Genomic DNA, 15,072 nt, shown 5'->3' on the forward strand with positions numbered 1-15,072 from the left:
CCCCCCGCTCAACCCTACCTCATCCAGGCCGCCGCCGCCGCGCGCCGCAGTCAGAGGGGCGCGTCCCTAAACGCCGCCCTGCTCACCTGTTGGTCGCATCTCCCGCTCACGGTTTTGCTCCTCTTCCCCGCAGGTGAGACGGTCAACACCTTCCTCAACGAGAACGCCCACGACATCATCCGCGAGGTGAAGCCGCAGTTCGCCCAGGAGATCGACCGCGTGGTGCGGCGGTGCTTCTCCGAGGCCATCTCGACCCTGCCCGTGGACTTCCAGGGCTTCCAGCTGCTGGCCGCCAAGGGCGACAAGGGCGGCAAGGGCGGCAAGGGCGGCCCGCCCGGCGAGGACGACAAGCCGGCCGACAAGCCCAAGTGAATCACGCCAGCAGCCGCGGACCCGCTACCCGACTTGTGACTGTATTTATTTATTGTATAATGATAGCAAATAAATATTTTTTTTACTGAAGCTCTGTGTGATTTATATGCACGCTAGCAACGGTGTGAACGGAGCAGACACTGACGACTGACGACAGTTGCCTTAGGGCTTAACAAGTCCGTCACGCCCGTTTAGGGACAGCCCCCACACATGACCCTCGCGCCCCGCGCCTTTTCTCGGCGTTGCGTAGCGCAGCGCCCTCCGGCCCTTGTGACGCCCCCCCCCCCTCCCCTCTCCCCCTTTCGACGCCTCTTACGCCCTGACACGCCGTGATTCGGGCATTTCCGACGCGCTTCGTGCCTCCCGACCGCTCGACGGATACCCCCCCACCCCACCCCCTCTCCGCCCTGCCCGCGTTCCCCGCCCAAACTCCTCCCTCCCACCCTACTGTTTACGAACGAATCAGTTGATGATTTGGCGTTTGGCGAGGGAGGGCGGACACAGCACCGTCGCGGCGCGCAAACCGGTATTCAGGACCGACTGACTTGTGTTTAGCGCGGGCAAACGTTCCTTCGCCCTGCAACGAATTTCTGGTTAGTTGTCAAGGACTGTGGCATGCACGGTGGTGTTGTTCTGCTGTATTAATTAAGCAGTCGCCACTTTGGAGTTAAGCGGGCGATATTGTCCTTTTGAGCTTGACTATGCACCTGTAGCAGTGCCCAGTGAGCAATGAAATGTGACACCGATATTAAAACGACGTCAGACATCAGAAATTTATCGGTTTTCGCGTCAGATCGATAGAAATGTGGTCCTTAAATTGACACGTTTCTGATCTGATATCGTTCTGATATCTGTCTTTCATTGCTCACTGGGTGCTGTCCGAACTTTGTGTTCTGCATTAAATGTCAGGAAATTTAAATGCAGGTGCTTGCATATCTTACTGAAAAACTAATGAAAGCTGTTCAACTTAACTTGCAAAGAAGTGTGCTTAATGTACTGTTTTTTCAATGTATCAGACACTTTCTTAATATTTTCTCATCTTGCAACACCCTGTTTATTTTATTTTTTGAAGTACAAATATTTGTCTTTACTAATGTTTATAATGTATTTGTGAGCTATGATCTAAATCATTTGTTTCCTTTTCAATTTTTAGAAGCATCATGATGAAATCACCTGATCGTAAAGCACTTGGCACACTTTGTAACAACATTCCTGTTTCACCCACTGCAAATTTGAAACTTTTAACCAAGGTTGCCAGTGAACTGGTGTCTCCAGTCCGTAGCGTGAAAGCAGTTGTCAAAAATGCTAATACGAAAGAAACAGATCCGAGGACAAGAAAGGACAAGTCTTTGGGAATATTATGTGACAGGTAGGTCCGCCTGGCACTTGCACCTGCTTGTGTTAGAATTAGCACGAAGCAAAATCTTAGTCTTGAATGCTCTTTCTTGTTATTTTTTGTACGATGTTTAACATATATTTTGTGTGAAATAGATTTCTGGCTATGTTTCCTTTAAACTTACCTGATGGCTGCCAAGTAATGGAAATTTGTCTAGACCGTGTAGCAGAAAAATTGGGCATTGTGAAAAGAAGGATATATGACATCATTAATATACTGGAAAGTCTTCATATGGCCTCAAAGGTAAGATTTAAAATAAATATTTGAAAAACCCTTTTTACACTTGCAGCAGACTTAATTTTGCATATCTATAGTTATTTTTATAAAATGCAGAACTTTTTGCATAATCAAAGATATTTTTGCTACAAAGGATATTTGTAAATTTAAAATGTTGAGAAACCATCTGACATTTTTAAAACTTTGCAGGTTGCCAAGAATCGTTATCAGTGGCATGGGTGCAAAAATCTCCAAGCTACTCTTTCTCAATTGAAAGCCATGGCCATTGAGTATGGCATTAATGAGAAGGTAGAAATTATTTATTTTTATTTACCCTGAAATAAACTGAAATATCTTATTACTGCCATTGCAAATGCTAAAAAATTCTCAATTTTGGGGGAATAGTTGCAGGATATTCAAAGAAAACAAAAGAGTGGTTCTCGTTTGGTCTCTGGACCAACATGCTGTTGTTCTTCGAGAGATTTGCAACATGGTTCTTGTGCTGCCCCTCCTAATACTGGTTAGTAACATTCTTATGAAGAATTTCATGATGTATAACAATAATTGGTACCACAAGGATATTCAAGCTCTTTAATGTTCAAGTAAATAAGAGATGTTAAATATTATTTTCAGGTGGTGACAAACCAAGCTCAGATGGGTTTTTTTCTGATGAGCGTACCCTTGGCGTCATGTGCCTCAAATTTATTATGTTGTTTCTGGCTTCACATCAAGTATGCATCAAATTGTTTTATTTTATATCCTGGATTAGATTTTCAAACTGCCTTTACAACTAATACATTTTCTTATCAGTCAAGTGCAAGAATAAACCTGGACCTTGCCACACGAATGCTTGTGAGTGAGGCTGCAGAAGTTACCGAGCGACGGCTGTGGGGAATGAAAGTTGACTGTCACAGTAGCTCAAGTGATAAGCCTTGTGACCTAGGTAGTAAGACATGCAAATGTATGCTTCGCTTGAAGACCAAAGTTCGACGTTTATATGATATTGCAAATGTTTTGACATCTCTTGGGCTCATTACCAAAATTGAAACTTCCACCAATTCAATGCGGAAGCCTGTATTTGTCTACACTGGTCCACCTGTGAAGATTAACCCTGGGCAAAGTAAGCAAATATTTATCAATCATAAACTTTTTCAAATCATTTCTACTGTTACCTTTTTTTTTCACTCTTCTTTGAACTGTTGTGATCCAAACTATCAATTAATTAAATGTACTGTATTTTATAGGTATTCAGTCATTCAGCTTCAAAAATTTTGTCTCTGCAAACTCATTTGAAGATGATGAAGGAGTAGAGAACAAGTTAAATACTAATCAGAAAAGGAAAGATTCCAAATTTAAAGGAGGTATGTATTAAAAATGACAGAACAGTATTGAACACTTGTTTATTAACTCATAAATGAACAAAACCCTTTCTTCTCTTTTCACAGGTCCTCCTGAAAAGATACCAAGGATATCCAGTGACCACAATATTAGTGTACGTGTCAGACAATGTGAGACATCTAGTAATGTATCTGCCAGACATGTATCAGGTTATCCTCAGTACCAATGTTCTCTTGATGATATTCTTCAAGTTGCTGGCCAAGAGCTAGAAAAGATTCGGTCTTCTGAAGAGCTAGAAGCTGCCCAGAAAATGTCAAATGCCCGTAAGAAGCTCTCATTCTCACGGTGCCATTCAGACTCATGTATTCAGCCCCCTGCTACATCCCAAACTGGATCACGCAAAGTAGAATACAAAAGTATAAATCCTAATAATATTGCTATGAATGAAGATGTCTCTGGCACAGAAAACCGCAAAAGTGTTTGCATAACACTTTCTGATTCTAAAGCCAAACGTTTCACGATAACAAGAAAGCTAGTTGAAGTGCCTGTCCATGCTATACCAAGGAAGTTGAGTAACGACGGATCCTTTAATCTTCGCAATATTACACCTATGCAAGCTCAAACTTTGAGTACCTTGTTTGGTATCTCCAACAAACAACTTCAAAATGATGGTTCAAAGCCTCATTCTAATCAATTACTTGTGTCTGCTCAAGCTGATATTGTAAATAATAACAAACCTATAGTACAGTCCAATTTATCTGTCAACAATTTAAATAAACCTGTTGGTAACACTATTAAGAGTACACCAGCCTCTTCAGTGGCAGCAGGTGAGCTTTTCCGTGCTATTAAGGTTGGCAATGTAGCTTATCTAGTCCCTTTCGTTACAAGCATGGTAAATAAGTGATCCAAAACATTACTGATTAATTAATAATTGATGCAGTTTTATTTGGGAATGATTGATCTACTTTTCCATTCAATCACCTTCTCTAGTAGTAGTTTCTTACCTCTTTGATACAGTGGTTTGAAGTGCAATACAATTGAACATTTGATCTCCTCAGTGTGTATGGTATTCAATTGACTAAAAATAAAATATAATCTTATGCTGTTGAGTTTCTAAAGTGTGGTAATAGCTATGAATTTATGATGTTATATGTGGTTTGAATCTTTTTTTGTTTTATACTCTTGTTAATTTTAGAAAGTTATGAATTTCAAATAATTCACCTGGAGTTTATCTGTTGTAATTTCAAGTGACTATTTAAATATGTGAAAAGTGCGTATACCAAATTGTTATATTGAATGTTGAACAAAAAATATAGATAGTTTATTAATTGCCGAAAACTTTTAATTCTGTTTTTCATTTATGAGGATCATTCTTATCCTTTAGAAGTAACACAACTGCTTAGTAAACGGAAACCAAATTTTTAATTGCCAGTCAACTAGAAATAAGAGGATGTACATTCAATATTTAAAAGACTCTGCCTTCAAGCCCTTCAATGTCTTTCTTCTCATCAATGCGGCTCGTCAGCTCAATTGAATTGATTCTGATCATAGTCTGCTGAAACCTGAAAACTGTAGGAAAAAATATCAAATACCTAATAATGAACAATTGAGCAGAACTAAATCACTACAATTATTGCAGTTGTGACTTACAGTGGATTCTTTGATATTGCTTCCTCATTATCTTCTTAAAATTTGTTTTGGTATGTGATAATCGCTTCTCTATGACAGTTGCTTGAATATTAACTAAGTCTGGTCGAAGAAGAGGCATCCCAACAAGGGAAAAGTCAGAAGACCCCACCAATAAGACCTTTAACATGCAAACCACAATTTTTAGAGAGACTAATCATAAACATTACTTTACAATAAAATCTTTGAGTACCTTCTCTAGTCGAATGGTGTCGCCAATATTAGGAGGCCAATAGCCTTCTATGACCAAAACATCTTCAGGGGTTATTTTCCACTGCCTATTAAATAGTTGAATCACGGCAAATAATCTGCCGTGGCTTTTATTACTTATTTGATGATTAACTTTGGAAATTACTTCTGTAAAGGGTAAAGAAAACAGTCAGTAAAAAGGAAAACATAGTCTCGAGTTCAATTTTAAAATTCCAGTATTTAAAACTCCAGAATACATCTAGTCGAACAGTTATAAACCAATGAAGGTAATAAAAATCACCTTCAATCGCACTAACTTCCTCTTCTGTTTTGTCAACCACAGTTTGTTGATGAGGGGCTGCTTTGGGAAAAGGCTGGGCAGTTCTCTTGACAACTGAATGGGTGCGGAGACCTGCGATTGAAGTCAGGGTGGGAAGAAGCCCTGGAGAAAATGTAGAAGTTTCTATAAATTTGTTAAAGCATATCACCCAATTACCAAGGAAGAAGAAACACAGAAAGTTGATACTTTGAAAGCAAAATCTTATTTGGTAAGCTTTGAATACACATAAAGCTTCACAGTAACAAGCCCACCTCAGATACTGTGTATATTATACAAGTTTACGAGTCAATGAGAGTCTGACATAAAAACTCAAATACTACACACTTGTTGGTGGCATAAAATTAGGGTATGCCTCATCTAACCTAAGCTGCACGTTCTAGGTTTGTTACTAACTCACTATTACCAAGTACTTACTTTTAGTGGCAACCATAGTCGTGTTGGCAAAATTATTTACATTTTTCCTAAAAAAGGTATTGACTGTCGGGATGAACATTGGTGTAAATCCTCGTATTCCATTCATCGTGCTAATTTACCTCCCACACACCCAAACGCAAATCTTCTAACCAAATTAAACATAGAGCAAATGACAGGGTAAGGGGGGAAGGGGGGACAGAGGGAGAAAAACTAGCAGACACACCCATCCTGATTCTCCCCTCTTCATTCATTCATAGTTCACAAGCTCGATATGAAAAATTCTTGGTTCAGGTTTCCGCGCATCGCATGCACCATGTAGTTGAAGTTTAACCTCCCTAACTTTTGCTATTTTGTAATTGAATGTTTAATTGTTAATGAATGAAGATTTACTTGAAAGACTGTTAAAATGTTTAGCAAGAGACTTGTAGGATTACATCAAAGAGTTCGGTATTCTTGTGCCGTATTTTCCAAGGTAAGGTACTAGAGATAACATGAAAACTCCTGCTAGTTCCTTAATTTGTCAATTCTAATGTTGTATGATTATTATTTTGAAAAATACATGAACATCTTAAGATTTTAACATTGTTGTAAACTTTTTCAACTTTGTTATAAATTATGCTATCTGCCTGTTCTCTTGAATGACTTATGTGCAGATTTGGTGTAATTTTATTGTTTTTACTGCTTCAAATTCATTTTTTAAAATTAAAAAATATTATACAACCAATCAATTATCTTGACAGTTGTGACACTTTGTATCCTGTTAAATTTTTTACCCTGTCATTGTTCATTTCAGCACTCTTTGAATACAAGACTTTCAAATTCGGGAACTATATTACTGAAGAAGTCTCCTCATCTTCACCCTAGTCTAAGTACTGTGAGGTATTCTAGTTCAAACAGTGTTGTTCCGCCTGTTATTACTAAAGCTATTGAAGCTGCAACCTCTACTGGAAATGATTCATTCACTCCTGCAAGTGTTGAGGAAGTAATAAAATCGATCGGACCCATACCAGAAATACCTGCGTTACCAGGACCTAAAGTTTTAGAATTGCTGGCGGTATGATGTTTTAAACCGTCAATATTTAATCATAAAATTTGATTTTATATGCTTGTTGGGATAATTAATAGATGTCCTGTCCTTCAGAATGGCGAGCCAAGTCTTACAAGTCTTGGTTTGGGTGGCTGGTCCCCGTATGGATTACTTCAACATCTCTTGGAGTTTGTTCATGTTTCAACAGATTTAAGTTGGGGATGGACAATTGTTGCGGGTTTGTATAATTCTGGTTCAAGAAATACTATGTATCTTTGATTACTTTAGTCTTTCAATTATATTTTTTTCTCATCTATCATATATTTACAGTGGCTGCTTTGATTCGAGTTCTTTGCTTTAAACTTGTTGTGCGCACTAGGCAAGAATCCATAAAAACTGCCCATGTTTTACCTCAAATGCAGTTCCTACAGCAGAAAATGTTGGAGGCACGTCAACAAAATGACATAATTGAAGGTAGGATTCCAATGTTGTCTAAAATTCTGTTACTACTTGTCAACTTTAAAAATGTGCATAGCTTCCAGGTATGCCATGGAACTTAGCAACTTTACTAAAGAACAGCCATCAATGTATGGGGCTTTAAAATACGGATTGGCTCAGGCAAGTTGATCAACATGTTTCATGTTTCAGGTATGTTACTAAAAGATAAGTGAATAAAATTGTAACTTTGTCCTTGTTTCTTGCAGGGTGCTATTCTCCTTAGTTTTACCCAAGCTTTGAGGTCAATGTGTAATCTACCTGTGGAAGCCTTACAAACTGGTGGATTTTATTCAATTGTGGACTTGACAATGAAAGATCCCACAATGCTCCTTCCTGCAGCTAATGGATTGCTCTTTTATATCCACCTATTGGTAAAAGAACCAAACAACCAATTGTGTTAAAATTATTACCAATCAATCTGCATTTTAATTTTTTTTGTTTTGTTTTTCTGATTTTATAGACAGCCAAGGAAATACAAAATATGTTTCCTGGCAAGAATCCTATATTTGTCCATGCTGGCATGGTAGGAGTATCAGCAGCTTTGTTTTTGATCAGCATGAATTTCCAAGGTGTAAGTGACCTTGAAAATTATGAATGCCAGACGTTTTGTCTGAAATATCTTATCTAATCACATTTGGTACCAAATTTAATCTTTAAACTGCCTAGTGTTTGATGGTCTATCTCTTTACTTTCAGGCTATTGTACTTTATTGGATATCATCTCAATGTGTGACACTAATTCAGCACAGAGTCCTAAAACATCCACGTGTTAAAGAGTATTACAATTTAGGTGATATTGGCAATGCAAAAATTGCAGAAATGCTAAAGAAAGAAACTGCAAAGAAAACAAGTAGTACTAGTAAACTAGGATTCTGGTCTCGCATAAAAGAAGGTACGCCTATATTCATGCTTTGCTGATTACTGGTTAGCTAAAAGTCTAATTGATTTGTTTGTAATGCAACTTATTTTCCAGCCCAAGTTAACAATCGCTTAGCTGATGAAGTGAAGCGAAGAGCCGAACTTGATAGTGCTGCATTTGAGAGAGCAGGTCGTGAACCCATCAGAAAAACATATAAATATGATGTAACCAAAATCAAAAAGTAATTGAAGTTTGTGGTTTAGTGACCAAATTATAACTGTTTTGTAACCTATCAATGTCTAATCCTATCTACCTTCCTGAGGAAAAGAGATTTGGTGTGTCGATAAAAATTGAAGCAAATCCAGTTAACTGTGGTGGCGGCTTGTATTCAGTTGACACAAACAAGAAGAAATATTTAAGATGGGTAACAATTTATGGCAGACTTAATTTCTAATGATTTTTGAAAATGTTGGTGGAGCAGCAAAAATGCATTCATTAATGACTTTAATAAGATGACTATTTTCTAAAGCAGCAGCAACTCTCTCTTTGTCTGCTAACTGTTTGTTAATGGCTGCCTCAGAAACGTGTGCTCCAGGAGAAATTTTTACAGTAACCTTGAATCTGTGAAGGCAGAAAATAAAAAATTATTAGTCAAGTTTTAAAAAAGAAACAATATTTGAACAATTCAGACCATAACCAGAAACTTCCAACATTTATAAGAAAATACTGGTGAAGTGTATCAGTCATACATACACCTAGGCCCACAACATTCAAATTTACCTTGGTGGAAGAGCATGCAATAACTTCACACGAATGCACAGGCCAATCAATGTAGCCATGCTGCAATGGGGGATGGTGGGTGTGAAGGTTACATCAATGGTATTCTGCTGGTCGTTAACCTGAAAAATACACATTTGCATGAACTGAGGATCTGTCAAGGCCCCAGCAGCCTCCACTTCAGCTGTATCCATACCAGGCAGAGCCGCTCTTCAACTACGTTCAGTTCTTCCAATGAGAGAGGATGCTCTGGATCATTGATGTTTCTTATTAAATCTACAAAAAATAGAAATATCAATTGATTAAGGCAATTAGTTCTGTTCCCTTGTTTTCAGTCACTTAATAGCTAGACTAGAATGGAGCAGAAAGATACCAAATATTTCTCTTGCATCGAATGGGTCAACAACATTATTATCCAATTCCGCAGGCGTTATCTCCCTGTCCGCAGCACGTTTATACAAAGTTGGATTCTGATTTTCCATGGCTGGACCACCAGTGCTCGGTGTCATTTTGCACAAATTCGCGAATTTTAGATTTGACAGCAAAATCAGCGAAAATATAACCCTATCTCTCACGAGTGTCGTCTTTTGTTGTGTTTTGCCTTGGACTAATGCTAACCATTACCAACATGCCGGTGCAATATCGAGAAATAAATTCCTTCTACCTTCCAAAAAAAGCGTTTGTATTTACCACAAAAATACGAATTTTAGTAATTTGGTTCATGCAGGTGAAGGATGATTTCAAGAAAGAACTGTTCTAATTGTTTTTTTCAATTTGAATTTTAGTGACGGATGGTGGATGTTGGTGTATTTGCGACGATAGCAGTAACCCTTTAGCCAACTTACAAATCTGGCATTATGTTTTACTTTCCTACGTCTAACGCCTGCTCAAACTAAAAAGTTTTAACAAACTAATTTGAATACTATTCTTTTAGAATACCTTTTTAATTTCACAATTGTATCGTTTCTACTTACGATTAACTTAAGTGGCAATTAAGTTCGTGATGTGGTATAATTTTTTTGCTTTGTATCGGCAACGTCGCAGACGACTGGCCCAACCCAAAAGCCGATTCACGGCAGCTGGCAACGTCGCGCCTGTCTGGTCTCTTGAACACAGAGCATCGGAATTCGTAATAAGAGTCAAAACAAGTTCCAAGTTATTATGATCCTCCGCTGCTTACATTTCTAACATTTGATAAGCTGTTCCTGTTTACTGTGATAGGAACTTTAGTGGGCTCTTTCTTTTTGTGGGGTATTGTTAACAGAAGGTGATATGAACTAGAGTCCTGTGTGAACTTGCATGCACCGTGTACGTAAACAAAAGCAGAGGTGTGTTTAATTTTGTGACACCAGAGTTAGAGTTTGTGACTTTTTTTAATCTCTGAGGGACAATCGCACCTTGCCGGACTAAGTTCAAGTGACGACTAATTTGATAAAATACTCCCTGTGTAAGTACCTACCGCAGGGCCTAAGCCTAATCAGAATTGGACTTGAGGGCCCCTCTTTACTTTTGTTTCATGCTATTGATTTTTATAAACAAAATAAAATGTTCATTCGACTTTTTATTATATTTTAAACAAATTTTCAGCAATATCTTTGGGATTTTACCACAGTGCAGTATTTCTATCTTTGCTAAATTTATACTATGTCAGATTAATTTTCATCTGCTCACCGTGATTCAAACATTTAGCTGTCTGCTTGAATTCCTCTTAATCTAATGCAATTGTTACTCTTGCGATCATTTAGTCCTTTTAATGACGCTAACAACGTTTTCCTCTTGAAAATTTATAAAACAGATTTTTGTTTTTTATTTCTCTTCCTTGATTTACACTAGTCCCTTTATTTTTCTGCTGTGTTGCGTTCTCTGTGTACATTTTGTTTGCTCTTAAGGTGTATTGCTTGTTTGTTTTTGTTGTTGATAATTTTTTACTTGTTTATTTGCAGGTTGCTGTAATCTCCAAATAGAAATGCAATGAGGGGTCACGGTGATGGATCAACGGAGAGATGATGTGACTCTATTAGGGGATTCGGTGCAGTATGGTTTGAAACATATGTTACCTGAATGCTTTGTAAGTGTCAAACTTGAAACATACGAGGAAGCTTCTAGCAGTGATATTCATCAATATCCAGCTACTCATAGCGCTATTGCCTCCGAAGATACACCTCCGACTGGTTTTGTGACTGCTCCTGTCACTTGTAAAGATCAGTCTGCTGTAAGTTTTGTCCTTTTTTTTGTTAACACATCTGTAGACACTCTTTGTACACATTATTTTTCTCTTCTCCAGGTCAATGCTAGCTCCAGCTCCTCTAAACAACTTTGTACAGCATCATCTTCCCCACAACAAGTAATTTATCAGATCCAGCTGGCGTCTCCCATGATGCAACAGACTCAGTCAGGCAGTCAATCACAATCTACTCAAGCAACACCACAATCTTCTCAGATTTCTCATTCTTCTGATGCTGAAGTGTCACATGTATCACAGGCTGCTGGTAGACCGCCACCACCATCACATTCTTTCCCACACTCTCATTCACGTTCAACTGATATAGCCTGGCTGTCACATTCATATGTTGACCAAGGCAGTCAACATTTTCATCCCCATCAGCTGCCATATCTACCGAACGATGCATCACTTTTAACCGCAATACCTCAGAGTGAAGAAGGGTAAGGACCTGCTTAATGTGCCATTTGTCATTTCTCAATTCTTTGAGCACTGCAACTCACATATTTGTTTTCCAAGGACTCGTATTGTGAAACAAAACCAGGAAAATCAAAGTGCAGCATCAGCAGTTAGCTGTCGGACTGATCCTCCAACAGTTTCAACTGTCTCAACTAGTGAAACTGGGGATAACAATGCTTTCATCAGCTATGTACTGAACCCTCAGCGAGGTGTGTCAACAGCAGGCATATTCCTTTTTGATCCTTCTAGAGGACTTCATCCTCCTAGTCCTCATCAAATCCAAGCTAGCAACAGTGAGGATGGTGGAAGGAACAGCAGGTATAGAGAGACACCTATTTGATAAAATTTGACTTTTCTCTTATCACTGTCCTGTACTAAGACAAATTTTAATTTTTGAAATTTAAATTTTAAAATTTCAGATCTGTGGATGAGGTTATAAGAGATAGCTCCTCAGATTCTAGAAGCATATCTGAATCTCCAAAACCTGGTGAAAATCATCTTGTGTCCCGTGGATGTCAAACAGTACTCACAATGTCTCAGATTCAGGATGGTCCACTATTGCCGGACACTAAAATCATTATAGCTGATACTTCTACCTCTGAAGTACCTGAACCAGAGGAAACAAAGCACAGAGTCTTCACTGATGCCGATGGTGAGGATAGTGAGGAGGCATCAAGCATGGATTCGGGTCGTTTGGGCTCTAATGGCTCAGATTTTGGGGAACAATCAGCCTTTGCACATCAACATCCTGTGGGTGACCGACATGGTGGGGTTTCTACAGCATCTGGGGCTCGGGGGGGTTCATCCCAGCATGACAGTGATACATCTACAAGCCGCAGGAATAATTCCAATGAAATTTTAAGCGGTTCTTCTGACTTTCCTTTTTTGGAAAGTGACAGACCATATCGCTGTGATATTTGCGGTGAGTGCCTCGCTTGGTTATTGCTCACTCACTCGCTTTGTATTTTAACTATTAAGGCTACTTTAGATCAATTACACATGTCCAACTTTTAAAGTGTTTCCACCTTATTATTTTTATTTTTTATTTTAGTATCTATGTTTGGTCTGAGACTCATTTGCACATTAATGATAATTTGCAATTTTCATAGCAAGTTCCCATATTTCCTTAGGATTATTGCATGAGCAGGCTGTGTAGTTCTTTTCAAAAGGGATTTTGTAGGTTAAACAAACCAATAGTTATTGTATTTTTTAAAATTTTCTCTCTGTAGTTTGATCAGCTCAGTTCTGAAATAATCTTCATGTTAATACATCAGGGTGTCATCACCTAATATATCTGTGTTTGCAGGAAGGACATACTCTTCGCAACAGGCTCTTGTAAATCATGACCGATACCATCGAGGTGAAAGGCCTTATGAATGTGAAACATGTCACAAAGCATTTGCTACCAACTCACACCTGGTAACGCATCGACGCACTCATACAGGAGAACGCCCTTTTCAATGTCAATTATGTCAGCGATGCTTTGCTGATAGATCTGCTTTTGTGAAGCATGAACGTACTCATGGTCCCAATGGGGCTATTATTAAGCGCTACAAATGTGATGAATGCGGTAGTGGCTTTGTTGATTCCTGTGGTTTGAAAAAGCACATTCGCATACATACTGGTAAGTAAATTTAGAAAATTGTTTACCCTTGTGGTTTACATTGCTATGATTACCAAACTGCTTGTTTGTTTTCCAGGTGAGAGACCATATGTTTGCAATGTGTGTGAAAAAACTTTTTCAACAAGCTCAACTTTTGTTGCTCATAAAAGAATTCATACAGGAGAAAGGCCTTACAAGTGTGAGTCCTGTGATAAAATGTTCATAACAAAGTCTCATTTACTTACACACCGAAGAACCCATACTGGAGAGAAACCTTTTACCTGTACTGTTTGTAATCGCTGTTTTGCTGATGGCTCAAGTTTCCGACGGCATGAGCGATTACATACTGGGGAAAATCGTTACACTTGTATGCAGTGTGGCAGAGGTTTCCCATTGGAATCATCACTAGAAAAGCATAAACAGACTCATGTTCCAACAAGCACGTTTTCATCATATATGTATGAAAACCGTAATGACCTGAACTGCTTGAGCACTCAAAGCTGTGATGTTCAGAACAGTCGATCAACAAGAATTACTGCTTCACAAGCTAGGGAAACCTCTGACCGTAATTGTGTTGACTTATCACGTGAAATCACTGGAGATGTCCAAGTTACTAGAAATAATCTTTGTGCTGTTGCATCTCGAGAAATTGATTGTGACAATCAAAGTGGTCACACTGCAATCATGGTCACTGCCAGAGAAATAGCGTAGTCATCTTGTCAGTATTTTAAATACTGTGAGCAAGATAGAAGACAATTATACTGTTCAGAAGAGACGTCCCTTTCTGTGGTTATTTGCTCTTTTGGTTGTCACTGAATATTCTACAAAAGTTATAGACTATTCAGCTGTTTAGTTTGCCATTTGCTATATTGTTGTGATTAAATTTTAAATATGTAACTTACTAGTGAGTTTCTAAAGTTTTTCTTTCAATAGAGCGTTTTTATCATGTGCTGCAGCCCATGAACCATTACCATTACCTTTGTAAAAATGAACATTCTTATGTTTTTATATTTATAGCTGAAGTAGGACATTCTGGAGGTGACTACCCTTACCTTCCAATCCTGGACTATGAATTAGGCTATCAGAAATATTGCTGACATTTTCTTATACCTTTAACTGTAAATACACATGATAAGACTTTAAATGTACATTTTATTTTTTTTACCTGATATCATTTGCACATAGCACCAGTAAGCAGTTTATTATTCTGTTGATCAATGTGCATCTAAGTCTTCTGGACGCTTGAGTTGTTATTTAAATCATTAGATTTTGATGAAAAACAATCTATTGAAAATTAAACTAACCAATATCAACTAGTACATACTTTGTTTGGACTGGTTAATGCTTTACAGAAATATTGACTGTCAGCCACTCTTACATACTCAAATTCATACACAATCTGTCCTCTGTCCTGTAACTTTAGTTCATTGATTATTAGGTTGTGAACCACAGTTCATGCTGCATTCATTGTACATTTTACCTTTGAAATTTTGTGAGGAATATTTTACAAGACAAAGATATGATTTATGGGTAACTGTATTCTGTGATTCTATTTTAACAACTTTCGATGTTGATTTTGTTATTTTATTCTCCATACGTCATTGTGGTTATCAATAGTTTGTGTGGCTAATCTAGTATATTATATTAGTAAAATAAACTGTCTCAATGCAATTAAAGT

The 15,072-nt window shown here is 38.1% G+C and overlaps 6 protein-coding genes across 8 annotated transcripts in view; 4 read left to right on the top strand and 2 right to left on the bottom strand.

Moving 5' to 3' along the window:
- The window catches only part of LOC127749102 (uncharacterized), a gene marked incomplete in the record, with an annotated part of 6,488 nt that extends 6,026 nt beyond the window's left edge, over nucleotides 1–462 (top strand). Inside the window, 1 exon segment of the mRNA XM_052265851.1 lies at nucleotides 134–462. Within this exon segment, the coding sequence (XP_052121811.1) occupies nucleotides 134–372 (239 nt within the window).
- A 368-nt stretch (nucleotides 463–830) lies between these two features.
- Nucleotides 831–4,667, top strand: LOC113202932 (transcription factor E2F8). The gene is made up of 9 exons (XM_026417383.2): nucleotides 831–965; nucleotides 1,526–1,741; nucleotides 1,864–2,011; nucleotides 2,195–2,293; nucleotides 2,390–2,504; nucleotides 2,618–2,715; nucleotides 2,795–3,104; nucleotides 3,229–3,345; nucleotides 3,430–4,667. The coding sequence occupies exons 2-9, from the start codon at nucleotides 1,533–1,535 to the stop codon at nucleotides 4,224–4,226; spliced, it is 1,893 nt and encodes a 630-aa protein (XP_026273168.1). The 5' UTR covers nucleotides 831–965; nucleotides 1,526–1,532; the 3' UTR covers nucleotides 4,227–4,667.
- Nucleotides 4,668–4,721: 54 nt separating this feature from the next.
- On the bottom strand, nucleotides 4,722–6,154 carry LOC113202934 (39S ribosomal protein L21, mitochondrial). The gene is made up of 5 exons (XM_026417385.2): nucleotides 5,952–6,154; nucleotides 5,499–5,639; nucleotides 5,202–5,365; nucleotides 4,973–5,129; nucleotides 4,722–4,891 (listed from the first exon to the last, which is right to left on the bottom strand). The coding sequence occupies exons 1-5, from the start codon at nucleotides 6,055–6,057 to the stop codon at nucleotides 4,788–4,790; spliced, it is 672 nt and encodes a 223-aa protein (XP_026273170.1). The 5' UTR covers nucleotides 6,058–6,154; the 3' UTR covers nucleotides 4,722–4,787.
- Nucleotides 6,155–6,218: 64 nt separating this feature from the next.
- Nucleotides 6,219–8,626, top strand: LOC113202933 (mitochondrial inner membrane protein OXA1L). Its single transcript, XM_026417384.2, has 9 exons — nucleotides 6,219–6,423; nucleotides 6,745–7,005; nucleotides 7,093–7,216; nucleotides 7,309–7,452; nucleotides 7,514–7,596; nucleotides 7,683–7,847; nucleotides 7,937–8,047; nucleotides 8,172–8,367; nucleotides 8,449–8,626. The coding sequence occupies exons 1-9, from the start codon at nucleotides 6,358–6,360 to the stop codon at nucleotides 8,577–8,579; spliced, it is 1,281 nt and encodes a 426-aa protein (XP_026273169.1). The 5' UTR covers nucleotides 6,219–6,357; the 3' UTR covers nucleotides 8,580–8,626.
- Nucleotides 8,627–8,699: 73 nt separating this feature from the next.
- Nucleotides 8,700–9,725, bottom strand: LOC113202935 (MIP18 family protein galla-2). The gene is made up of 4 exons (XM_026417388.2): nucleotides 9,485–9,725; nucleotides 9,308–9,387; nucleotides 9,115–9,233; nucleotides 8,700–8,955 (listed from the first exon to the last, which is right to left on the bottom strand). The coding sequence occupies exons 1-4, from the start codon at nucleotides 9,618–9,620 to the stop codon at nucleotides 8,778–8,780; spliced, it is 513 nt and encodes a 170-aa protein (XP_026273173.1). The 5' UTR covers nucleotides 9,621–9,725; the 3' UTR covers nucleotides 8,700–8,777.
- Nucleotides 9,726–10,170: 445 nt separating this feature from the next.
- On the top strand, nucleotides 10,171–14,538 carry LOC113202918 (zinc finger protein 184). 3 transcript variants are annotated; one of them, XM_026417364.2, is made up of 7 exons: nucleotides 10,171–10,558; nucleotides 11,055–11,323; nucleotides 11,396–11,775; nucleotides 11,852–12,109; nucleotides 12,211–12,713; nucleotides 13,098–13,415; nucleotides 13,492–14,538. In XM_026417364.2, the coding sequence occupies exons 2-7, from the start codon at nucleotides 11,099–11,101 to the stop codon at nucleotides 14,103–14,105; spliced, it is 2,298 nt and encodes a 765-aa protein (XP_026273149.1). In that variant the 5' UTR covers nucleotides 10,171–10,558; nucleotides 11,055–11,098; the 3' UTR covers nucleotides 14,106–14,538. The 3 variants fall into 3 exon arrangements, with proteins under 3 accessions (XP_026273149.1, XP_052121791.1, XP_026273150.1); XM_052265831.1 differs by having other exon boundaries at nucleotides 10,171–10,439; XM_026417365.2 differs by having other exon boundaries at nucleotides 10,172–10,558; nucleotides 12,211–12,443.
- The last annotated feature ends 534 nt before the right edge of the window (nucleotides 14,539–15,072 follow it).

This window comes from Frankliniella occidentalis, unplaced genomic scaffold (genome assembly GCF_000697945.3).
Source record: "Frankliniella occidentalis isolate FOCC.00 unplaced genomic scaffold, Focc_3.1 Scaffold31, whole genome shotgun sequence".
Taxonomy (NCBI): Eukaryota; Metazoa; Arthropoda; class Insecta; order Thysanoptera; family Thripidae; genus Frankliniella; species Frankliniella occidentalis.

Excerpts from the sequence above, each read along its gene's own strand:
- LOC113202933 (XM_026417384.2), top strand. The coding sequence starts at position 6,358 with ATGTTTAGCAAGAGACTTGTAGGATTACATCAAAGAGTTCGGTATTCT. Across the intron at positions 6,424-6,744 it reads CTTGTGCCGTATTTTCCAAG|CACTCTTTGAATACAAGACT; the intron begins GTAAGGTACTAG and ends TGTTCATTTCAG. Across the intron at positions 7,006-7,092 it reads AAGTTTTAGAATTGCTGGCG|AATGGCGAGCCAAGTCTTAC; the intron begins GTATGATGTTTT and ends CCTGTCCTTCAG.
- LOC113202934 (XM_026417385.2), bottom strand. The coding sequence starts at position 6,057 with ATGAATGGAATACGAGGATTTACACCAATGTTCATCCCGACAGTCAAT. Across the intron at positions 5,640-5,951 it reads GACTATGGTTGCCACTAAAA|GGCTTCTTCCCACCCTGACT; the intron begins GTAAGTACTTGG and ends CATTTTCTCCAG. Across the intron at positions 5,366-5,498 it reads GGAAGTTAGTGCGATTGAAG|AAGTAATTTCCAAAGTTAAT; the intron begins GTGATTTTTATT and ends TACCCTTTACAG.
- LOC113202932 (XM_026417383.2), top strand. The coding sequence starts at position 1,533 with ATGATGAAATCACCTGATCGTAAAGCACTTGGCACACTTTGTAACAAC. Across the intron at positions 1,742-1,863 it reads TTGGGAATATTATGTGACAG|ATTTCTGGCTATGTTTCCTT; the intron begins GTAGGTCCGCCT and ends TGTGTGAAATAG. Across the intron at positions 2,012-2,194 it reads GTCTTCATATGGCCTCAAAG|GTTGCCAAGAATCGTTATCA; the intron begins GTAAGATTTAAA and ends AAAACTTTGCAG.
- LOC113202935 (XM_026417388.2), bottom strand. The coding sequence starts at position 9,620 with ATGACACCGAGCACTGGTGGTCCAGCCATGGAAAATCAGAATCCAACT. Across the intron at positions 9,388-9,484 it reads CGATGCAAGAGAAATATTTG|ATTTAATAAGAAACATCAAT; the intron begins GTATCTTTCTGC and ends TATTTTTTGTAG. Across the intron at positions 9,234-9,307 it reads TTGAAGAGCGGCTCTGCCTG|GTTAACGACCAGCAGAATAC; the intron begins GTATGGATACAG and ends TGTATTTTTCAG.
- LOC113202918 (XM_026417364.2), top strand. The coding sequence starts at position 11,099 with ATGGATCAACGGAGAGATGATGTGACTCTATTAGGGGATTCGGTGCAG. Across the intron at positions 11,776-11,851 it reads ATACCTCAGAGTGAAGAAGG|GACTCGTATTGTGAAACAAA; the intron begins GTAAGGACCTGC and ends TTGTTTTCCAAG. Across the intron at positions 12,110-12,210 it reads GATGGTGGAAGGAACAGCAG|ATCTGTGGATGAGGTTATAA; the intron begins GTATAGAGAGAC and ends TTAAAATTTCAG.